This window comes from Aethalodelphis obliquidens, unplaced genomic scaffold, assembly GCF_003676395.1.
Source record: "Aethalodelphis obliquidens isolate GAN/ISIS:26980383/991018 unplaced genomic scaffold, ASM367639v1 scaffold6, whole genome shotgun sequence".
Classification (NCBI taxonomy): domain Eukaryota; kingdom Metazoa; phylum Chordata; class Mammalia; order Artiodactyla; family Delphinidae; genus Aethalodelphis; species Aethalodelphis obliquidens.
In genome coordinates, this window is record NW_020837950.1 from 57,037,673 (window position 1) to 57,062,912 (window position 25,240).

The 25,240-nt window shown below is 37.3% G+C and overlaps 1 protein-coding gene across 1 annotated transcript; it reads right to left on the reverse strand.

Annotated features, from left to right (window-relative positions):
* Window positions 1–18,724: 18,724 nt before the first annotated feature.
* Window positions 18,725–23,990, reverse strand: IL2 (interleukin 2). The gene is made up of 4 exons (XM_027102833.1): window positions 23,797–23,990; window positions 23,644–23,703; window positions 20,879–21,025; window positions 18,725–19,096 (listed from the first exon to the last, which is right to left on the reverse strand). Exons 1-4 carry the CDS (start codon window positions 23,941–23,943, stop codon window positions 18,986–18,988), a joined length of 465 nt encoding a protein of 154 aa, XP_026958634.1. The 5' UTR covers window positions 23,944–23,990; the 3' UTR covers window positions 18,725–18,985.
* Window positions 23,991–25,240: the final 1,250 nt, after the last annotated feature.

The following is a 25,240-nucleotide window of genomic DNA, read 5'->3' on the forward strand; positions in this document are numbered from 1 at the left end:
ACTTTAAGTGTACAATTCAGTGGTATTAAGTACATTCACAGTGTTTTGCCGCCATCACCATTATCTATTTCCAGAACTTTTGTATCATTCTAAACAGAAACTCTATACCCATTAAACAGTAACTCCCCATTCCCTCCTTCCCCCAACTCCCAGGTAAGCACGCATCTATTTTCTGTCTGTATGATTTTGCCTATTCTAGGTACCTCATATAAGTGGAATCATAAATATTTGTACTGTTTTGTCCAGCATAGTGTTTTCAAGTTCATTCAGAGTTACCTTTTTAGGCTGAATATTATTCCATTGTATGGGTATACTGCATTTTGTTGTTGTTGTTGTTTATCCTCTCATCTGTTGATAGATATTTGGCTTATTTCTACCTTTGAGCTATTGTATTTCATGCTGCTCTGAACATGAGAGTACAAGTACGTTTGAGTCCCTGCTTTCAATTCTTCTGGACAAATACCTAGAAGTGGAATTGTTAGATCATATGGTAATTCTGTGTTTAATTTTTTGAGGAACTACCATACTTTCCAGTATGGCTGTCTCAGTCTGCATTCCCGCAAGCAGTGCACAGAGATATCAGTTTCTCCTCATGCTATCAACACTTATTTTACCTTTATCCAGACATAATGCTCAAGGGTTTTTTTTTTTTAATCTATCTAGTTAACCTGGAAGCATTTATTGGGAAGACTGTTCTTTCCCCACTGAATTAAGTTGTACATTTGATGTAACCTTATATATGTCAGACTTTTTCTTTTCCTCTGCTCTGTCCTTATGTCAACCATGCTTATTTATTATGAGCTTTTTACTAAGTCTTGATAGTTGGCAATAGGAGCCCTGCAGCTTTGTTTTTCTTCAGGAATGTCTTGGCTAGTTTACATTCTTTGTATTTCCGTATAAATTTAAGCTTCACTTTTTTGGTTTCTTACCACCCCTCCACCACAAACATATATACGTTTAAAATCTTCCGGAATTTTGAATAGATTGAGTTAACTCTGTAGATCAAATTAGGGAGAATTAACATCTTATACTGAGTCTTAAATTCACAAACATGGTAGATCCTTTCGTTTATCTAGATCTTAATTTCTCTCAGTAATGTTTCTTTTCAAGATAGAGGTATATATATTTCATGACATTTATTCCCAGTTATTTGATGTATTTTGGTGCTATTGCAAATGGTATTGTTTTAAAATATTCTGTTTGATTCTGACATATAAAAACACATTTGACATTTTTGTATATTAATCTTTTTATTAATCTTACTATGTTCACCCATTAATTCTAATAGTTTGTAGTTGCAGATCCTTTTCGACATTCTATTTGTACAATCACATCTGTGAAAAGTAATTTTACTTCTTCCTTTCTAATCTTTTACTTCTTTTCCTTGTCTTATTACATTTGTTAGGACCTCCACTATACCATTGACTAGAAATGGTAATGAACACCCTTGTCTTAGTCCCGAACTTAGGAGAAAGGTGTCCCACATTTCATCATTAACATATTGGCTGTGGTTTTGTGACAAAGATACTCAGATTAAGGAAATTCCTTTCTATTCTTAGTTTTCTGAGCACCGTTAATTTTTAAGTTTCTTAACTGATTTTTATATACCAATTGAGTTGATTCATGTAGTCTGTATCGATTTGGTTTTTTCTCTGTATATGATGAATTAATTACATTTTTTAAAAAACATCAAGCCCATTTTACATTCCTGGACTAAATCCAATTTGGTCACATATATTACCTTTCATATGTAACATTGGTTTTTATTTGCTAAAGTTTTGTTTTTTGCATTTATGTTTATCAGAGTTATTGGCCTATATTTCCTCTTATAATGTTAGTTTGGTGTCAATGTTATGCTGGCCTAGTAAGAGTGATTTTTGAAGTGTCCCTTCTTTTTCTACTCTTTCAGATTGCTTATGTAAGATTGCTAGTATTTCTTATTTTAATATTTGGAAGACTATAACAGAAAGGCAATTTAGGCCTTTCTTTAGGAGTTTCCTTTATGGGAATGTTTTAAAATTATAGATTAATGTTCCATTATTTTGGACCATTTTTATGGGGATTTTTTTTTTTAACATCCTTGTTGAAGTATAATTGCTTTACAATGGTGTGTTAGTTTCTGCTTTATAACAAAGTGAATCAGTTATACATATACATATATCCCCATATCTCCTCCTTCTTGTGTCTCACTCCCACCCTCCCTATCCCACCCCTCTATGTGGTTACAAAGCATCGAGCTGATCTCCCTGTGCTATGTGGCTGCTTCCTACTAGCTAGCTGTTTTACATAGATAGCGTATATATTAGTCCATGCCATTGATAGCGTATATTATTAGTTCATGCCACTCTCTCACTTCGTCCCAGCTTGCCCTTCCCCGCCCCTGTGTCCTCAAGTCCGTTCTCTATATCTGCATCATTCCTGTCCTGCCCCTAGGTTCCTCATAACCTTTTTTTTTTTTTTAGATTCCATATATATGTGTTAGGACATACAGTATTTGTTTTTCTCTTTCTGACTTACTTCACTCTGTATGAAACAGTCTGGGTCCATCCACCTCACTACAGATAACTCAATTTCATTTCCTTTTATGGCTGAGTAATATTCCATTGTATATATGTGCCACATATTCTTTATCCATTCATCTGTCGATGGACACTTAGGTTGTTTCCATGTCCTGGTTATTGTAAATAGAGCTGCAATGAACATTGTGATACATGATTCTTTTTGAATTACGGTTTTCTCAGGGTATATGCCCAGTAGTGGGATTGCTTGGTCATATGGTAGTTCTGTTTTTAGTTTTTTAAGGAACTTCCATGTTGTTCTCCATAGTGGCTGTATCAATTTACATTCCCACCAACAGTGAAAGAGGGTTCCCTTTTCTCCACACCCTCTCCAGCATTTATTACTTGTCGATTTTTTATGATGACCATTCTGACTGGTGTGAGGTGATTCCTCGTTGTAGTTTTGATTTGCATTTCTCTAATGATTAGTGATGTTGAGAATCCGTTCATGTGTTTGTTGGCAATCTGTATATCTTCTTTGGAGAAATGTCTGTTTAGGTCTTCTGCCCATTTTTGGATTGGGTTGTTTGTTTTTTTGATATTGAGCTGCAAGAGCTGCTTGTAAATTTTGGAGATCAGACCTTTGTCAGTTGATTCATTTGCAAATATTTTCTCCCATTCTGAGGGTTGTCTTTTGGTCTTATTTATGGTTTCCTTTGCTGTGAAAAAGCTTTTAAGTTTCATTAGGACCCATTTGTTTATTTTTGTTTTTATTTCCATTTCTGTAGGAGGTGGGTCAAAAAGGATCTTGCTGTGATTTATGTCCTAGAGTGTTCTGCCTGTGTTTTCCTCTAAGAGTTTTATGGTGTCTGGCCTTACATTTAGGTCTGTAATCCATTTTGAGTTTATTTTTGTGTGTGCTGTTAGGGAGTGTTCTTATTTCATTCTTTTACATGTAGCTGTCCAGTTTTCCCAGCACCACTTATTGAAGAGGCTATCTTTTCTCCACTGTATATTCTTGTTTCCTTTATCAAAAATAAGGTGACCATATGTGCATGGGTTTATCTTTGGGCTTTCTATCCTGTTACATTGATCTATATTTCTGTTTTTGTGCCAGTACCATACTGTCTTGATTACTGTAGCTTTGTAATATAGTCTGAAGTCTGGGAGCCTGATTCCTCCAGCTCCATTTTTCTTTCTCAAGATTGCTTTGGCTATTTGGGGTCTTTTGTGTTTCCGTACAAATTGGGAAATTTTTTTGTTCTAGTTCTGTGAAAAATTCCATTGGTAGTTTGATAGGGATTGCATTAAATCTGTAGATTGCTTTGGGTAGTATAGTTATTTTCACAATGTTGATTCTTTCAATCCAAGAACATGGTATATCTCTCCATCTGTTTGTATCATCTTTACTTTCTTTCATCAGTGTCTTATAGTTTTCTGCATACAGGTCTTTTGTCTCCTTAGGTAGCTTTATTCCTAGGTATTTTATTCTTTTTCTTGCAGTGGTAAGTGGGAATGTTTCCTTAATTTCACTTTCAGATTTTTCATCATTAATGTATAGGAATGCAAGAGATTTCTGTGCATTTATTTTGTATACTGCTACTTTACCAGACTCATTGATTAGCTCTAGTAGTTTTCTGGTAGCGTTTTTAGGATTCTCTAGGTATAGTATCATGTCATCTGCAAACAGTGACAGTTTTACTTCTTCTTTTCCGATTTGGATTCTTTTATTTCTTTTTCTTCTCTGATTGCTGTGGCTAAAACTTCCAAAACTATGTTGAATAATAGTAGTGAGAGTGGGCAACCTTGCCTTGTTCCTGATCTTAGAGGACATGGTTTCAGTGTTTCACCATTCAGAATGATTTTGGCTGTGGGTTTGTCATATACAGCCTTTATTATGTAGAGGTAAGTTCCCTCTATGCCTACTCTCTGGAGGGTTTTTATCATAAATCGATGTTTAATTTTGTTGAAAGCTTTTTCTGCATCTATTGAGATGATCATATGTTTTTTATCCTTCAGTTTGTTAATATGGTGTATCACATTGATTGATTTGCATATACTGAAGAATCCTTGTATTCCCGGGATAAACCCCACTTGATCATGGTATATGATCCTTTTAATGGGCTCTTGGATTCTGTTTGCTAGTATTTTGTTGAGGATTTTTGCATCAGTGTTCATCAGTGATAGTGGCCTGTAGTTTTCTTTCTTTGTGACATCTTTGTCTGGTTTTGGTATCAGGGTGTTGGTGGCCTTGTAGAATGAGTTTGGGAGTGTTCCTCCCTCTGCTATATTTTGGAAGAGTTTGAGAAGGATAGGTGTTAGCTCTTCTCTAAATGTTAGGTAGAATTTGCCTGTGAAGCCATCTGGTCCTGAGCTTTTGTTTGTTGGAAGATTTTTAATCACAGTCTCAATTTCAGTGCTTGTGATTGGTCTGTTTATCTATTCTGTTCCTCCTGGTTCAATCTTGGAAGGTTGTGCTTTTCTAAGAATTTGTGCATTTCTTCCAGGTTGTCCATTTTATTGGCATAGAGTTGCTTGTGGTAATCTCTCGTGATACTTTGTATTTCCGCAGTGTCAGTTGTTACTTCTCCTTTTTCATCTCTAATTCTATTGATTTGAGTCTTCTCCCTTTTTTTCTTGATGAGTCTGGCTAATGGTTTATCAATTTTGTTTATCTTCTCAAAGAACCAGCTTTTAGTTTTATTGATCTTTGCTATTGTTTCCTTCATTTCTTTTTCATTTATTTCTGATATGATCTTTATGATTTCTTTCCTTCTGCTAACTTTGGGGTTTTTTTTTGTTCTTCTTTCTCTAATTGCTTTAGGTGCAAGGTTAGGTTGTTTATTTGAGATGTTTCCTGTTTCTTGAGGTAGGATTGTATTGCTCTAAACTTCCCTCTTAGAAGTGCTTTTGCTGCATCACATAGGTTTTGGATCATCATGTTTTCATTTTCATTAGTTTCCAGGTATTTTCTGATTTCCTCTTTGATTTCTTCAGGGATTTCTTGGTTCTTAAGTAGCATATTGTTTAGCCTCCATGTGTTTGTATTTTTTACAGATCTTTTCCTGTAATTGATATCTAGTCTCATAGCGTTGTGGTCAGAAAAGATACTTGATATGATTTCAATTTTCTTAAATTTACCAAGGCTTGATTTGTGACCCAAGATATGATCTGTCTTGGAGAATGTTCCATGAGCACTTGAGAAGAAAGTGTATTCTCTTGTTTTTGGATGGAATATCCTATAAATATCAATTAAGTCCATGTTGTTTAGTGTGTCATTTAAAGCTTGTGTTTCCTTAATAATATTTTCATTTTGGATGATCTGTCCATTGGTGAAAATGGGATTTTAAAGTCCCCAACTATGATTGTGTTACTGTCGATTTCCCCTTTTATGACTGTTAGTATTTGCCTTATGTATTGAGGTGCTCCTATGTTGGGTGCATAAATATTTACAATTGTTATATCTTCTTCTTAGATTGATCTCTTGATCATTATGTAGTGTCCTTCTTTGTCTCTTGTAATAGTCTTTGTTTTAAAATCAATTTGTCTGATATGAGAATTGCTACTCCAGTTTTGTTTTCATTTCCATTTGCATGGAATATCTTTTTCCATCCCCTCACTTTCAGTCTCTATGTGTCCCTAGTTCTGAAGTGGGTCTCTTGTAGACAGCATATATATGGGTCTTGTTTTTGTATCCATTCAGCCACTCTGTGTCTTTTGGTTGGAGCATTTAATCCATTCACGTTTAAGGTAATTATCAATATGTATGTTCCTATTCCCATTTTCTTAATTTTTTTGGGTTTGTTATTGTAGGTGTTTTCCTTCTCTTGTGCTTCCTGCCTAGAGAAGTTCCTTTAGCCTTTGTTGTAAAACTGGTTTGGTGGTGCTGAGTTCTCTTAGCTTTTGCTTGTCTGTAAAGGTTTTAATTTCTCTGTCGAATCTGAATGAGATCCTTGCTGGGTAGAGTAATCTTGGTTGTAGGTTCTTCCCTTTCATCACTTTAATTAATGTCCTGCCACTCCCTTCTGGTTTGCAGAGTTTCTGCTGAAAGGTCAGCTGTTAACCTTGTGGGGATTCCCTTGCACGTTATTTGTTGTTTTTCCCTTGCTGCTTTTAATATGTTTTCTTTGTATTTAATTTTTGATAGTTTGATATAATATGTGTCTTGGCATGTTTCTCCTTGGATTTGTCCTGTATGGGATTGTCTGTGCTTCCTGGACTTGATTAACTATTTCCTTTCCCATATTAGGGAAGTTTTCAGCTATAATCTCTTCAAATATTTTCTCAGTCCCCTTCTTTTTCTGTTCTCTTCTGGGAGCCCTCTAATTCCAATGTTGGTGAGTTTAATGTTGTCCCAGAGGTCTCTGAGACTGTCCTCAATTCTTTTCATTCTTTTTCTTTATTCTGCTCTGCAGTAGTTATGTCCACTATTTTGTCTTCTAGGTCACTTATTCGTTCTTCTGCCTCAGTTATTCTGCTCTTGATTCCTTCTAGAGAATTTTAAATTTCATTTATTGTGTTCTTCATCATTGTTTGTTTGCTCTTTAGTTCTTCTAGGTCCTTGTTAAACGTTTCTTGTATTTTCTCCATTCTATTTCCAAGATTTTGGATCATCTTTACTATCATTACTCTGAATTCTTTTTCAGGTAGTCGGCCTGTTTCCTCTTCATTTGTTAGGTCTGGTGGGTTTTTATCTTGGTCCTTCATCTGCTGTGTCTCTCTGTGTTCTCATTTTGCTTAACTTACTGTGTTTGGGGTCTCCTTTTCACAGGCTGCAGGTTCGTAGTTCCCATTGTTTTTGGTGTCTGCTCCCAGTGGCTAAGGTTTGTTCAGTGGGTTGTGTAGGCTTCCTGTTGGAGGGGACTAGTGCCTGTGTTCTGGCGGATGGGGCTGGATCTTGTTTTTCTGGTGGGCAGTATCGCCTCCAGTGGTGTGTTTTGGGGTGTCTGTGAACTTATTATGATTTTAGGCAGCCTCTCTGCTAATGGGTGGGGTTGTGTTCCTGTCTTGCTAGTTGTTTGGCATAGGGTTTCCAGCACTGTAGCTTGCTGGTCGTTGAGTGGAACTGGGTGTTAGCTTTGAGTTGGAGATCTCTGGGAGAGCTTTCACCGTTTAATATTACATGGATCCAGGAGATCTCTGGTGGAGCAATGTCCTGAACTCAGCTCTCCCACCTCAGGGGCACAGGCCTGACACCTGGCTGGAGCACCAAGACCCTGTCAGCCACACGGCTCAGAATAAAAGAGAAAAAAAAAAGAAAGAAATATAAAATAAAGTTACTAAAGTAAATATTAAAAAATAATTATTAAATTTTAATAAAAGGAAAGAAAGAAGAGAGCAGCCAAACCAAAAAGCAAATCCACCAATGATAACAAACGCTAAAAACGATACAAAAAAAAAAAACAGAACCCTAGGACAAATGGTAAAAGCAAAGCTATACAGACAAAATCACACAAAGAAGCATACACGTACACACTCACACAAAGAGAAAAAGAAAAAATATATATATATCGTTGCTGCCAAAGTACACCGCCTCAATTTTCGGATGATTCGTTGTCTATTCAGGTATTCCACAGATGCAGGGTACATCAAGTTGATTGTGGAGCTTTAATCTGCTGCTGAGGCTGCTGGGAGAGATTTCCCTTTCTCTTCTTTGTTCGCACAGCTTCCAGGGTTCAGCTTTGGATTTGGACCCTCTGCGTGTAGGTTGCCTGAGGGCGTCTGTTCTTCTCTCAGACAGGACGGGGTTAAAGGAGCAGCTGATTCGCGGGCTCTGGCTCACTCAGGCTAGGCTCACTCAGGCTAGGGGGTACGGAAGCGGGGTGAGCCTGTGGCGGCAGAGGCCAGTGTGAAGTTGCAACAGCCTGAGTTGCGCTGTGTGTTCTCCAGGTGAAGTTGTCTCTAGATCATGGGACCCTGGCAGTGCCGGGTTGCACAGACTCCCGGGAGGAGAGGTGTGGATAGTGACTTGTCCTTGCACACAGGCCTCTTGGTGGCTGCAGCAGCAGCCTTAGAATTTCAGGCCCGTCTTTGGTGTCCATGCTGATAGCCACGGCTCATGCCCGTCTCTGGAGCTTTTTAGGTGATGCTCTGAATCCCCTCTCCTCACGCACCCCGAAACAGTGGTCCCTTGCCTCTTAGGCAGGTCCAGACTTTTTCCCGGACTCCCTCCTGGCCAGCTGTGGCGCACTAGCCCCCTTTAGGCTGTGTTCACACGGCTAACCCCAGTCCTCTCCCTAGGAGCTGACCTCCTAAGCCAGAGCCTTAGCTCTCAGCCCCCACCCATCCCGATGGGTGAGCAGACAAGCCTCTCGGGCTGGTGAGTGCTGGTCGGCACCCATCCTCTGTGCGGGAATCTCTCCGCTTTTCCCTCCGCACCCCTGTGGCTGTGCTGTCCTCCACGGCTACGGAGCTCCCACCCCTCCGCCACCTGCAGTCTCCGCCCGCAAAGGGGCTTCCTAGTGTGTGGAAACTTTTCTTCCTTCACAGCTCCCTCCCACTGGTGCAGGTCCCGTCCCTATACTTTTGTCTCTGTGTTTTCTTTTTTCTTTTGCCCTACCCAGGTAGGTGGGGAGTTTCTTGACTTCTGGGAAGTCTGAAGTCTTCTGCCAGCGTTCAGTAGGTGTTCTGCAGGAGTTGTTCCACATGTAGATGTATTTCTGATGTATTTGTGGGGAGGAAGGTGATATCCACGTCTCCTCTGCCATCTTGAAGCTCTCCCCCATGGGAATGTTTTAAATTATAGGTTCAATTTCCATTATTTTAGACCACTATTTCTTTAAAAATTTTTTCTGCCCTCTTTTTCTGGTATTCCTATTTACATATATGTTAAACCACTTGATATTATCCAACAATCATTGAGTTTTACTTTTTTCTTTGTTCTCTAGTTTCGTAGTTTCTCTAGGATAGTATGTTTGAGTTCATTGATCTTCAGTGCCTAATCTCTTGTTAATCCCATCTGGTGAATTTTTAATTTCATATATTTTTCAGTTAATAGAATTTCGGTTCTACGACTTTGGTTCATTTTTATAGTTTTTTTTAACAGTTTTAGTTTTCGTTTTTATAGTTTCCATTTCTCTTTTGGATTCCCTATTTGTCCCCTCATTGTGTTTGGCTTGTCTTTTAAGTCTTAAACATGTTTATAATAGCTAATTCCATTGCCTCTGTCATGTTTTTTCTGTTTCTATTGAGCTATTTTTTCTCTTGGTTATAGGTCACCTTTTCCTACTTTTTCACATGCCTGGTCAGTTTTGGTTTTTGCTGGATATTATTGATGCTTCATTGTTGAGTTTCTGCATTTTGTTGGCTTATTTTAGACAGTGTTGAATTTTCTAGAATGGAATTAATTTATTTGTGGATAATCTTGAGTCTTTCAAGTCTTGCTTTTAAGCTTTATTAGGACAAGTTTAGAGTAGCCTTTACACTAGGGCTAGATTAGTCCAACTTCTGAGGCACTTTCTAGGGTTTTTAAGCTTTTCAACAAGGTTTCTGTACTCTGGGTTGTTGGAATTTGAGCTTCTTCTAATCCTATACATAGTTTCAGTGATTGTTTAGGTAACAGTTTTTCAGTGTACATTTCTTTCCTGTTTAGTTGCTCTTTGTCTAGTCTTGTAGACTCTTCACCCCTAAAATAGGCACAGCTTAGTATTCAGCAAAATAATGAATGAATGAATGAGTGAGTGAATTTTCTCTACATATCTCTGTAGCTCCTTCTCTGTACTTCTGTCTTATTTCCAGTATGTTGTGCCACAAATTTCATTTACTTCAGTAACCTTGAAACTCTGATTCTTTAGCCCTGTGAGGTTGCTCTGCTCTGTGTAGGGCTTACCTTTTTTTATGGCCAGTTCCTTAGGTGTCACATTTTCTACTGCTTGTTCTTTAATGCCCCACTTTAATGGTTATTTATAAGAGAAGGGTTAGTCTGGTACCAGTTATACTGTCAAGGCTGGAAGCAGAAGTCTTCTATATATTTTGAAGCTATGGAATTATTAGATGAATCAAATTTAGAACTGTTATATCTTCTTGTGGAATGAACTCTTTTATCATTATGAAATTCCCTTTATCTCTGATTATAACTCTTGCTTTAATGTCCCCTTTTTAAAATTAATAAAGCTACCTCTGTATTTTGGGGGATTTTTTGTTTGTTTTTGATTACTGTTTGCATTGTAATTTCTTTTCATCCTTATACATTTAACCTTTTTTGTCTTTTTAAAGTATTTTTTTATAAACACCAGTGTATAGTTGGTATTTTTTTAAACAAGTAGTCGATATATGTTTATTAAAATGATTACTTTTATATATTTTTTTAAATTTAAATATTAGAATCAACTTTGTTTTTTACATTCCTTTTTTATATTCTTTTCCATTATGGTTTATCACAAAATATTGAATATACTTCCCTGTGCTGTACAGTAGGACCTTATTGTTTATCCATTCTATATTTAATAGTTTGCATCTGCTAACCCCAAACTCCCAATCCATTAATTGGGATTAACGTTTATTGTATCTTACAATCTTTTTTTAATTGGAGTTTTTCTTAATTTATATTTAATGAGATTATTGATAGAATTTGGTTTAAGTCTTTATTCTTGCTATTTGTTTTCTGTTTGTCTCATTCTTTGTTCCTATAGCTTCTCTTTATTCTTTTTATCTTATCCTTTTAGGTGTATTTTTAATATTATATTTTCTCCTGTATTACGTTTTAGTTATACTATTCTTTTAGAGGTTGCTGTATTTTATAATACACAAATTTGACTTACTACAGTCTACTTAAACTTTATTCTTTTAGCACTTCCCAAACAATGCAAGTTTTTAATGTAACATTTTAATGCCACTTACTATCTTTTGCCCTAAGTTCTTTTGCTGTCAAATATTTTACTTATTCATATGTTAAAATGCCACAAGACATGTTGTCATCTTAATTAGCTACTATTTACCCAGTGTGGTACTTTTCATTTCTTTTTTTGCAGTTGTGTGCTTCCATCTGGGATTTTTCTCTTGAACCTAAAGTTATTCCTTTAGAAGTACTTATAGTTCAGGTCTGCTTTTGACTAGTTTTCTCAGAATTTTGTCTGTCTGTTTCACCTAAATTTCTAACATTCTGAAAAGAATTCTAGATGATTATGTGTTTTGTTTTATCACCCGTATGTCATCCCATTGTTTTCCAGCTTCCGTAAGTGTTGTTGAAAAATTAGCCAATAATTTTATTATTGTTCTGCTGAAGGCAATACCTTTTTTCCCACTGGCTGCTTTTTGTCTATCGTTTTCAACAATTTGACTGTGATTTCCCTAGGTGTGGATTGGAGGGTTTTGTATGGGTGTTTTTTGTTGTTTTGTATTTATCCTGCTTGGGTTTTACTGAGCTTCGTTAATCTGTAGATAAATGTCTTTTAATTGTTTGTGAAAATTATTAGCCTTTATATCTTCAAATATAGCTTATTCCTCTTTTTTCCCTTTCCTTTTATGATTCCATTTACCTGTATGTTAGATCTTTTTGCTGTGTTCCACTTGTTTCTTACGTTCTTTTTGTTTCTACTTCCTTTTTTCCTCTGGTCTTCAGTTTGGTTATTTTTTATTGGCCTGTCTTTGGATCACTATTCCAGTCTTCTGCTATGTTCAGTAATGCTTTTAAGCACATCTAGTGATTTCTTAATTTCAGATACTGTATTTCTCAGTTCTAGAATGTTCATTAGATTTTTTAAAAATATATTTCAGCTTTCTACCAAAATTCATTGTAGTTTCATCTGTATTTTAGAACTAATGCCCTATTTTCTTCAACATATTAACCAGTTATTTTGAAGTCTGTGACTTATAACTATATCTGAATTCTTCGTTGAAGATTTTTATTGGTTTTGGCCTCATAATTTTGAATGTATGTGTGTGTTAGCATGCCTCATAAGTTTTTGATGTTACATGTGGATGAAATATTATAGAGGCTCTGGATGTGGATTTGATGATGTTATCTTTAAAGCAGATTATGTTGTCTTGAGAAGGCAAGTAGAATCTGGTGGATACGTTTCATCCTGTTGAATCCTGGTTTTAGGCTTTGTGAGAGCTGGTTTATTTCAGATGGCCTTATTCTAGGGCTCATTTACCTAGGGCCTTGCCCCTTTTTTTCTCTCATCTTAAATTCTGGTGTGTTTACTGGACCCTTCCCCCATGGCAGAGGTTAAACTCCAGTCTGTGTCTCCTCAGCACCACACAGCTCATTTGCCTCATACCTGCTTTTTCTCTGCCATTTCTTTTGGTTGTTGGAAGGTGTCTTAACCTGTGCATTTGCAGGTGACAGATCAGCCCTTGAAGGGAATTTGTATGTAGATATATGGATGGGGTCCTTTTCCACAGTTCCCTCTGTTTTGCTTCTCAAATCCCATTCACTTTGACAACCCTGAACTCCTACTTTTATTTCCTCATAGGTCTGCCACTTGAGTTCTATTTCCCTGTGCCATAATTTGGAAAATAGCCTCAGCAAAAAAGCCAGGATGTCTGTTGTCCACATTCTTTCTCATGAGGAATGTAACCTGTAATATCTGCCTGCGCTGGTTGCTGTCCTCACACAGGGGAGCTGGTACCACACTTAGGCTTGAAGGGAGGAGGAGATTACTAGAAAAATGAAGGTCAGGGTCATAAAGAAAGGGCTATATTGAGAGGAGTATGACCTTTGGTAAGCCATCCTGAGGCCATCCAGAGGTGATCCTTCATCCAACTCTTACCAGGGATTTGGCCAAACTCAACTAGAAACCAGAAGGCAGGAAAGCACATTAATGTATGTAAGTCAGCTTAGGGTCGAGAGGATGTCAGGTTGTCAAGGGGAAAATGGAAATACCTGGCACAGTTCACCCCTTTCCTTTGTTCCTTAACAGATACTCTCTTTCTTCATTTGGGAGAAAAGTTTGTATCTCAAGCAAAGGAGACACTTGAAATTCCATCAATTTTGGTATCATTGTGGGATAATGTCCGTTCAGTGATACTTTCCTGAAACTTAAAATATTAGGCACACCACCAGTATTTTTCACATAAAGAAAGTGAGACTATATGAAGTCCCAAAAAGAAAAGTAAAATAACTACCTGGGTCTCTGCTCAATAGCCGAGAAAGTTGGTAGTCATGAAAGTTCACGGTCATGAAAGTTGGTAATCATAGCTACCTTCTTTCAATACTCTTTGCATGTTCCCCTTTATCCTCTGCCATTACTTTGGCTGGGCGGAATTCTTTGCCTGGTGGTAGACTCCAGATCTCAATTCTATGGAATCTGAATCTTTGGTGCTCTTGCATTTTGAGGATTGGTACGGTTTTCCATTGATCAGTACAATTGGAAAGAGAGAGCTAAAAGATGCTGAGTTTCCTGGGTTCCAAATACAGTGTTACCTATTGTGTAGCAGTCACGTCTGTTCTGTAGCAGGAATTCAGTTTCCCCTTGTCAGCAAAATCAGTTACTCTGCTAGTACAATATGTACCTGTTGGTTCAGCTGCATGAAAAGCCCCCAGTTGCTCAAAAGGTAGTCTCAGCTCCCAGTTAATCAGTTTTCTGATAGAAGTTAATGTTCCTGGTAGACACGTGTCTCATTGAGCACTAGGACCTTAATATTAACCAAGCTAAGGTTTTATTAATGGGAGGTAAAAAAAATTTTTCGAGTGAGTCATTTAGTATAATAATGAGATGGCTTACCATTACTTGTACTTCTTGATTCCCAGACGTGTGCACGCTGGCTCTGGGGGAGACTGTACCATATTTTGGCTGCTGATTTAACACAGATAGAGCATTCTGCACTTGATCCTCATAATACTGTTTCCAAGCAGGTTCATAACTGAACCTTCAACAGGCCATTTCACTGTCTTACCAAGCCAGTTGCCTCTGAATGATAGAGCATGTAGTGAGATAAGTGAAATCCATGCTCATGATCCTATTGCCACATGCTCATGATTCTTTTGCCATAAACTATATTCTTTGGTTGGAGGCAGTGTTGTGATGGATAAGGCATTCTATAAATCTAATGACAGTGGTGCTGCAGAACACTTGAGGCAGAGAAGGAAAATCTGTGTTTAGAACATGGATCTATCCTTTTGAGGACAAAACATTGTTCATGCCCCAGTGGAAGAGGTCCAGTATAATCAATCCCAGCTGGTTCCTCAGGGACATGGTACCATATTGAAAGCTCAGCATTGGCTTATGCTTTGGGGAGGTTGGGCTCTCAACAGTGGCAGTAGCCAGATCAGTATTTGTGAGTGAAAGACTGTTTTGTTGGGCTCATGCATATCTCCATACTTGCTGCCGTAGCCAGTTTGTTCTTGAGCCTATTGAATAAGCACTGGATTGGCCAAAGAAAGAGACTGGCTGGCATCCTCAGGAAGGGTCATCTTGTCCACTTGAATAATGAGAGCCTTCTTTACAGTGGGACATTAATATCTTCAGATTCTCTGCCCATTCACATACATCTTCTTCAGACCTCCCTCTCACCAATTTTCCATTTCCATTTTCTTCCTCATACCCCCAGTCATCTGGCAATCTCATTTGCCACTTCCCATAAATCAGTCTATTCTAGATCCAAACCTCTGTCCATTTCTCCTTCAATATGAAATGGGTAACCAAATGTACAAATCTGCATAGGTTTATTACTCTGGGATCATCCATTCTGGCTGATACCAGCATCTGGTGCAGATCCAGTTGTGAACCAGGCCCTCAATTTTCTCTTATAATAGGGAACTCTGCAAGAAGCCAAAGGAGTAGGCTGAGGGAGCGGGGTTAAACCACATACCATGAAAGTCTAAACTGCCTGCTGATAAAGTTGACTTGTCCCTCTTGGACCTGTTTATACCTACTCACTTGCATTTTATAGTGAAATGTGCTCTGTTGTCCAATATTATGTTTCAGTACATCAGTTAATAACTAGTTCATGATGGGCAGTTCAGGTTGCATAATCTTTTGGTGTCCTATGGTCAGACATTTGTCTCTACCAGGGTTTTGTAACAAGCCAAGAGCTGCTTTTAATGGAGTATCTGCAGTGTAGGGTGTGGTCTTTTCTAAAAACTATAGGACTGTGTGGTCATTATCTTTTGGGGACTTTCTACGGGCTGCTAACATCTCTATCACAAACACTTTGAATAACACTGGGTTGGCTGGGTCATAAATCTCATGTGGCTGAAGAATTTGTATTGAGGCCTGGGCCTGCTAGGTAGCCCTTTCTTGCTGTGGGCCTCACTGAAAACTGACAGCCTTATGAGTTACCCTTCAAAAACGGGTCAGAGTAGCAAATGTAGCGTTCTTTTAAATCCCAGAGGCTCACCAAGCTTTGTACCTCTTTGTAATTGGCCTTTCAAGGCACAGCATCTTGCCCTCCACTGTAGAGGAACCTCCTAACATGCATGAAACTACTGGACCCTTAGAAACTTCATATTTGTGACACATCCCTGAACTTGTCACCCTTCTTCTAACGCACATTCGCCTTACTCAGGCACTACTCCTACTTGTTACTTCTCAACAAATCCAGTTAGCATAAAAGCATCAATGTAATCGACCCACATGATACTCTTTGAAATAGTAAGATGATCAAGTACTCTCCAGACTAATTAGGATAGAAAGCAGTAAAATTGATATATCCCTGGGACAAGACAGTTAACATATTCTATTGCCCATGTTATGTAAATGCAAATGGCAATAGCTAGAGACTGTCAGTCACCTATGCTCCCTGGAGAATATGTTCTGTTGAAGGGAGTCCTGAACAGTGCAGCTCCTTGGCCACTATGTGGGTGTGCTACAGGAGGGTCTGTGATCCCTTTGGGCCCTCCTGAGAGGGACTTGGGCTAATCTTCCATCAGGCTAAGTCCCCATTCTGACTGGTGACTCACAGTGGAGTTTCAGAATTATAGGGTCCTTCAGGGCCATTATCTAATAGCCCCCAGAATATCTTGATAGTTTCCATTCTTCAGCAAATTGTCTCTTTGTAAATATCTCTTGCAGAATGGCTTGGGGAAATTTTTGCAGTATACATCTGTGGCCATATTACAGTATCCTTCCTTAAAGGGATTCTGCATCCCCCTTCTGAGGCAGGATACCAGGTATATGAAGTGGCTTAAATCCAGGAACTTGGAACAGGTCATGAATTCCAATTATGGTGACTTTCATTCAGTTCTGCCCAACAGAATTAGAATCTTCTAATTTTTAGGGATCTTGGAACCAGGTAGCCACCACTTAAGATCTGTTTTGGATAAAACACTTTGATTAGCACTCTGCCCTGTGGTTTATTGTGGTGATTGCTTCCATTTTGTCTTTGAGGGCTAAGTGCTGTCACCTGGCCTTTATCATTCCAGGATTACGTTATTCCCCAATGAGATCCGGGAAACCAGTTCCATTGCAGCACCGTCTGTCATTTCTGGCCTAATGAAAACACCACCACAGAACTCTGGTGGATGCTAGTGTCCCTCTTACCAGTGTACTTCCTAAAGGCTTCCTGGGCAAGATGAGAAGACTGTAACTAATGGATCCATTTCAACATTTCCAGTTCCGTGGTCCTTTGGACTCCATCTTCTACCAAGAAGCTCTGGCATTTCATCATCATTAAAAGAGGCCACTGTAGAGTCCCAGCATTTACTCAACCAGCTGTTAATGCCATTTGCAAGTTATCATTAAATTCGGAGTCCCAGGGAGTTGCATTCATCACAATTAAAGTGGCCCAAACATGACTTATTTTTCATCCCCATTGGTCTAAACATTTTGTATCTCATTGCCCCAGAATGTTGAGGTCTTAACTCCCATTTTAGGCATGGAGGCAAGGAAAGATGGTAGAGGTGTGTTCTGAGGAAAATTGTCCTCAATTTGTGAGTCATTGGAAGGTTTTTAAGTAAAGGAGTGGTTTTTCCTCACAAGGGATTCTATTAAAGAAAAGGAGTTGCCTCTGTCAACAGGAAAGACAGATGTTTAAGGTTCTCAGTCTCTGTGTCTGGCAGAACATCCACATCCCATATCTCAGAGTCCCACTCCTTCCCCATCCTTACTGTAGGAGACCTGGAGGGCTTAAGCTTTTAAGTGGCACTAGCTCTTTGCAGATCTTACATTAGACTCTTTGCTTTGTTCTCTGCCATATACACCCTATGATTACAAGAGATGAACTCCTTCACAACTGCCAGTGAGGACTTCTGGTTGCCCATGAATGTCTTTAATTGTGTGTTCATAACTTTAATTTTTCCCCTTCATTCTCTGAGACTGTCAGAAGAATACAGGTGATAATCACAACTTTTATAACTATTATTGCTGTAGCAATTAAATGTCACAGTCATTTCATCTCACATCTTGCTCTCTATCTGCATTTCATCCTATGCTACCACTGATAATAATTTGAAAAATCAGGATGCTACATCCCATAGATTTCTCATGGCCTTATTTTGTTGTATTCCCTGAATATATGAACAACCTGGTCCCAGAATTCTATTTTGAGGATCTATTTCTTAGGACTATTTCTGGTACAACTACTGTGTCTGACTCAGAAAACAGATGGCATACTCAGAATAATTCAAGGAGAACCTAATAAAGAGACAATTTACCAAGCTATGGTCAGCATACAGGGAAACTGCAAGGAATAGTATAGTACCCTGGAGCTGGTAATAGTATAAGTGCTACCATCTTTAGGCTGGAAGGGAGGAGTGGAGGGAAAGGTTAGCAGAACTCAGAAGGAAAAAATCTCAAGAGAGCCACCTTGAGAGAAACTGGGTTCTTTGGTCGAGAGGCACAACCATCCAGTGGCTACTCCATAGGGAAAGTCAGGGGAATCTCTTCTGTCCCTCAGACATCCTACCAGGGTTCCCCAGTGGCAGGACCCAATGGAAAGCCAAAGGGCAGGGGAGAGCTTTGATATAGGTCAAATAGGTGAGCCTCCTGAGGGCAGAGAGCAAGGTATAAGATGTTGGAGAATGGATAGAAAGACACACCAATCATATAAAGGGTTTCAAGAATGTTTTTGTTTTGGCATCTTATTTAAATTTAAGGCATGACCTGGAGAAGGAAAATAGTATAATTTGATGAGGTAGTCTCAGATTAGAATTAAGAGTCTAATCAACTTATGAAAGGAGAAAGCAAGAGCTTTGAGAAACCCATTTCTGTATTCCACATACCTCTTCAGGGGAAGAGTGACTTTTGTAAGCATCTTAACCGTCTTGTGAGTTTACATGAGTAATTCAGAAATATTTTAGTGCTCACTCTGTGCTATTCCCAGAATAACAAATATCTGGGCTTGTTTTTATTAAATAATTTTATTAACTGACCTACATAGACATTGTCTTTAACAATTCAACATAAAAATAAATACTTTAGGATAAATTAAGTGAATTTTTTAGAGCCCGTAGGGCTTACAAAAAGAATCTTAAAAGATCCATATTTATCATCTGAAGACTAATAGTTACAAAAGGTAGAAAAGCATACATCAAAAAATAAATATACATTTTAAATATTTAAATAAATAGAAAGCCTGATACATTTAAAATGGGAGGCACTTAATTATCAAGTCATTGTTGAGTAGATGCTTTGACAAAAGGTAATCCATTTGTTCAGAAGTTCTACAGCGGTTACTGTCTCATCATCATATTCACATGTGATACTTGGTTCAGATCCCTGTAAAAGAAAACATTTTAATTTTGTTTTAGTTCAGGGTAGTTTACCTTATATATAATATTTTCAGTTGAAGTCTTATAGACTTATGGCCTTTATTTTCAAGTATGTTAAACATATTAACCATTCACATTCTCTTGAAATGATCAAAATGGTGTGCCAAAGTTATATGTTATGATACCCAGTGATAGTGACATAAAAACAGAAATTTTCCTCATTTGTTAATTGTCACTCTTAATGAACACAATGTTTTTCCTGAATTTTGTACAATAAACATTTTAAAACAATTTTAGACAAATACTTCATTAAGTGCTGCATGCAGAATTAAAGTTGTTAAACCTCTTTTCCTCTCGAATTATATCTGTATCTAAATATAGGTTACATGTATATAGTGATAAGCACATTATACTTTCTTCATTTCTAAACCTTAAATCTCCTATTAGTCTGCTTGAGTGAATCTCCTCATATTTTCCCCAAAGCAAGATGGAACCAGCCCAGAGTAAGTTAGGATAAGCTTTGGGGGGAAATTTGTATGAAGAACGTTTTCAAAAATACTCATAACGAATCCCACCCCACCTCAGTGCAGATAAATTTCCCAATTTTTAGAAATCTAAACATTAGAAATTCTGTGGACTGACTTTTTAGAAATTAACCTCCTCTGCTGATAGGAACTGTTTCAACTCTGCCTCTGGCTGACAAGCTAAGAAGAATATATTTTGATATATAGTGAGATTGAAAGGGGGGACTTTTTCAAATTTGAAGTAATTCCTATCCTGAAAACATAAATCAAGTGAGATAAAGTATTCCCTTTAAACAAACTATTGCAGTATTATATACCCTCTTACATATAGTTATTTAAATATTATAACTTCTTGGGGGCTTAGATTTTTTAAAGTATCTTGCTTTTTCGATTTTCGTGTAATTTTTTATTAATTTTGCATCTAGAATTTAGAATCAGTTTTTCTGATGTTGGTCAAGAATTTTAGAGCAAAATTATTGACATAGATGGTAAACTGAGTCCATCAATGGGTAGATGACATTGATCTCAATGTATTTTTTAAATTAAATAGAGACTGTCTACTAATAAAGTGACTCTTATTTGGAAACAACTAGAGTTACATACTTTTAGAAAGTTGGTTCTACTGTAATTAAAATTATGCTGTTTATTTAGAATATCTATTAATTCATGAATTTTGTACTTTGGCAGATGGATGAGAAAAGAGAGCCGTGAATTCCTCACATCACCCAAGTTCCTTGTATGTTTCATGCTTCCTATGCATTTAAAAATACTTGAGGTCCTGAAAGTGAGTATTACTTCTAAATAAAAAGTTAATTATCTGGTCCATTGGCCATTTTACTGGTTGCCATTTTTTTTTTTTTAGACAAATCTCTCAGTTCTTCCACCAGATGATAGGAAAATCTCATTTAAAAAGTCTTTCAGGTAATCAGAATTAGCTATTCTGGAAAATTATCTGAAGGAATTAAAAAATATATAATGAAACCTGTCTGCTTTCTGTGAAATTCAATTCAGTGTCTTCTTCCACTCCCAATTTTGTGTTCATGTGAGGGGTGACAGAGTGCAGCGGTGGGGGCTTGTCCCTGAATGGATGGTAGGTGGAAGCCCTCTAGCTTACACTTCCCAGCTCCACCTAATATAAAAATGAGTTATGTTCACAGTGGACTTAAAATGCATGAGTACTTCACAAACACCAAAAATGTTATACCATGTTAAAACACCCTTCCATTTATTTTATTTCCAGGAGAGCAAATAAGGTAATATCTTACCTTTAGTGTCAAAACTATTCTGTTGATATTGTCCATTAAATCCTTGATATCTATCGAGTTCTGGGTTTTGCTTTGAGCAACATTTAGCACATCCTCCAGAGGTTTGAGTTCTTCTGCTAGACACTGAAGATGTTTCAATTCTGTAGCCTTGAATAATAATAAAAGTAATTATCAGGTCAATTTGCCCTGACTAAAGGTCAGAATCAGAAATTAATATCAAAATATATTAACAGAGGCAGTATATAGTTTTTACCATTCTCTGTTTTCATCATTGCTATAAAGATGGACCAACATTATAAGACTGGAAAAATGAGAGTTCAGCTGCCCATAGTTAGCATTAACTGTTAGTTAACAAATAATGAGTCATTAATTTCAGCTTAATTTGACTTTGAAAAAAAGTCAACATTTCTGCACCCAAATGTAAATCACCAATATAGGTTGAATTCTTTTCCAGTCTGCAGAGAAATTATTAGAATCAGAGTGGTCATAATGTGGAAGTATAGGATCACATTCTCCGATTCTAATATTTAATAATCTAAGAGTTGAGAATCATAGAATGTTAGGGACAGAGGGAGCTCTTGGATGCCATCTGTCACAGTTCCAACACTTTATGGATTAGTTAGTTGTAGTTATTTAGTAATGGGTCAGTATAGCAAGGCACATATAACTACATCTTAATTTTTTACTTTTCTATAATAAGTACATTAAGATACATTTTTTTTTTTTTTTTTGCGGTACACGGGCCTCTCACTGCTGTGGCCTCTCCTGTTGCGGAGCACAGGCTCCGGACGCGCAGGCTCAGCGGCCATGGCTCACGGGCCCAGCCGCTCCGCGGCATGTGGGATCTTCCCGGGCCGGGGCACGAACCCGTGTCCTCTGCATTGGCAGGCGGACTCTCAACCACTGCGCCACCAGGGAAGCCCTAAGATATATTTTTAAAAATGATTTGTCCAAATCAAATAAAAGCTTACAATATTTGAAGGATTTTTGGATGGGCCTCCTAATTTAGACATATACACATACAAATACACACGCACAACACACTTCTGTATATAATGATAATATTTCATACTTCTGTGGTACATTATAATTTCAAAGTGTTTTGTCCTGAAGAAGCCCAAGTCTCACAGCCACCTTTTGTGATAGGTAATGCAGTGTGTTATCTCCATATTACAAATAAGGAAACTAAATCTCAGAATTTCAATGTCTTCCCCAAGGCCATATGACTAGGTGGAGCCAGGATTAAACTTCAGTTCTTTTTCTTTATAACATTAACATAACAACCTTTGAATTAAATGTTTTTATAGCTCTCTAAATTCTTTTGCAAACATGAATGGTTGTAAAATGAACAAATGAATGGCGTTTATCACATCACTTTTAGTTTCAAATAGATTTTGCAGTTGTCATTTAGAAACTGCTAGATTTCAAAGAATTCTACCACCCTCTAAATTATGCACATAATCTGGTGTTATCTTTTTAACACTTTTTAAAGGGAGAGGTAGGAATACACCACATACATTTTATGACATTTTCATCTAATGCCCTTTCAACTTGCTACTATAAATTCTACAAGTTCAGGGCTTAAGTTTTTGGCATGAGCAAATTGGAGCTCTTTCCTTCAAAAAACAGTCTAGTGTCTTTACGCTGCTGGAGGTAAGAGTTACGTGACTCTGATTAAGTTGGAGGAGCATCTCTAAGTTATCTCCTTTTTATCTTTTAAAGGGGTAGTTTGATGTATAATTTCCTCAAATTTATAAGAAGTGGGTCAGTGTGATTGCATTCATTACCCTTAAATCCCATTTTTTTTCTGGGCTGTTCACCCAGGGACAAGCTCTTCTTAGCATCAGATTTTGCCCATTATCTGTTGACTGGTACGACGACTAGGAAATTTTACATGACTAGCGTAGCTCTAGGAGCTTAGATGATGCTTAGCTAACTGTCTGAATCCCCAAACGACCAAATGAAGCTTTTAGTCTTGGAATGTAAGTCATATAGCATCAGAAGTCTCTAGGTCTATTGACATGAAAGATGTGTAAGTCCAAAATTTTACTTTACACTCTCCAGGAAGAATTTTGTCTTTATTATTACTTCTAATAGCTAATGCTTATATGGTGTTTACCATATGCCAGATACTGTTCTGAGTACTTTACATTTACTCCTTAATCCTCACAAAACTATATGAAGTATATACAATTATCATTTACATAAGTAAGTAAGAAACTGAATCACAAAGAGAGTAACTTGCCCAAGGTTACAAAAGATTGGACATGGCAGAGCTGAGATTTCAGTTTAAATAATCTGCCCTAGAATCTGTGCTACGGATTACTGCTATGCTGCATCTCGAAGATAGATCCTTAAGATTCTTTCCTAAAACAGTAAAGGATTTATTTTAAAGTGGGCCCTCTGATATCAGTTTTGCTAATTTGAGTGGTAAAGTGATATGATCAAGTATCTCTAGAGTTTTATATTTTTAAATAAAACAGTAGGTCAACACAATCTTTTTTAAAACTGTCTGAGCAATAAAGAGAATATTATTCTTTTCTTCCCATTCCCTCTACCCCCAAACACACATAAGTACGTATAAAGAAAATATTGGCAAAGCCATTTTTCAGAGGCCCATTAGCAAACTTGGTTTTTTTCAAAAAGATGCTGAGGTTACTAATTCTTCTCCTCAGATGAAGTGCTATTAATCCAGGTAGTTTGTAAATTTTCACATCACTTTCAATTCTATTAAAATGTAAATGAATGTAGAAAGTTGTACTTACCTTCTTGGGCATGTAAAATTTAAATGTGAGCATCCTGAAGAGCTTGAGGTTCTCATAGTTCTGAGAAAGCATAACAGATTGTTATTAAAAAAAAGAAACTCCACTTAGACAAATTAAATGTAATAATTTGAGTAAGAAAGGGAATAAACTTACATTAATTTCCTTCAAAAGCAAATGTAAATCCTGCAGCAATGACTGCACTTGTTTCTTTGTGTTCTCTGTAGAGCTTGAAGTAGGTGCACCGTTTGCCACGAGTGCAAGAGTTAGTGCAATGCAAGACAAGAGTTGCATCTTGTACATTGTGGCAGGAGTTGAGGTTACTGTGAGTAGTGATTAGAGAGGCTGATAGGAAGCTCTTGAACAAGAGAATTTATACTGTTAATTCTGGAAAAATATGATGGGGGTGTCAAAATGTTTTACATATTACACATACTTTCAAAGATTCTACCTGTGTGGCAAAAAGCATTACCTTTATTTTTCCTCTTCTGATGACTCTTTGGAATTTCTTTAAACCCCCATAAACTGACTGAATGGATGTAGGTGAAATCCCTCTTGGTTACATTAGCCCACACTTAGGTGGCAGTTCTAATTCATACAACTAACGCCTTCTGTGTGAAACAGTTTTTCCTCCCTCTTTCTTTAAGGGGGTGGGGATACAAAAGAGTCTCATGAAAAATTTCTCTTTGTCATAAAACTATGTGGAACACCATGTTGTGGTGGACAAGAGCAAGAATAAATAGTTGAAAAGAATAAATTTTTAGATTTGTTGATTAAACAGGAAGAATATTGGTTTCCTGTTTCAGGATGGCTTTACCTTTTTATCTCCACGATGACTGAGCTAATGCATACAACATGCTAGATTACTTCTTATACAATCAGCTAGAGAGGTATTAAAATTAGAATACATAAAATACTGAGCTTGAGGCACTGTTTTATGCTGTTTTAATTTTAACATGTTTCTTGTATCTGTTTAAATCTCTTAATGTCTGTTGTACTTTTTTTTTTTTTTTTTTTTTTTTTTTTTTTTTTTTTTTTTTTTTTTAGTGGTACGGTGTTTAACAAACATGCTCAGAAAAGGGTTTGCATACAAGGACACTACTAATGCTAATGGGGGTTGTTTTTGGTCATTTGTTTTACAGATTTATTTTTGCTCCTTTATTCTTTTTGATGGGCATCAAGGGGATATAGTGAGAGTTGGAATGTTGCCAGAATCAAGGATGCTTTATCTTCCTCTCAGTCTCTCAGGGACCACCTGAGCTATTAGATCTTTCTCCCTCTTCATGTCCATTTCATTTCTTTCTCTCTCTCTCTGTTGAACAGATTGCTTATATTTCTTTAAATATAAGGCAGAAAATGAGCATAACAATAGGGATCCCCAAGTTTATTTGTTTATAGGAAGCTCACTAACTGGAATTTCTGGATACCATTCGTTCACTCTTTAGGAGAAAGATGATGTGACTAGCTCGTGGTGATCCAATACTGGCCTAATTATTGTGGCTGGGGGTGCAAAAGGCAGGGTAATAAGCAGTCCAGGAGGCCATGGTGAGCCAGGGAACATGTGTCTGTGTGTGTGTGTGTGTGTGTGTGTGTGTGTCTT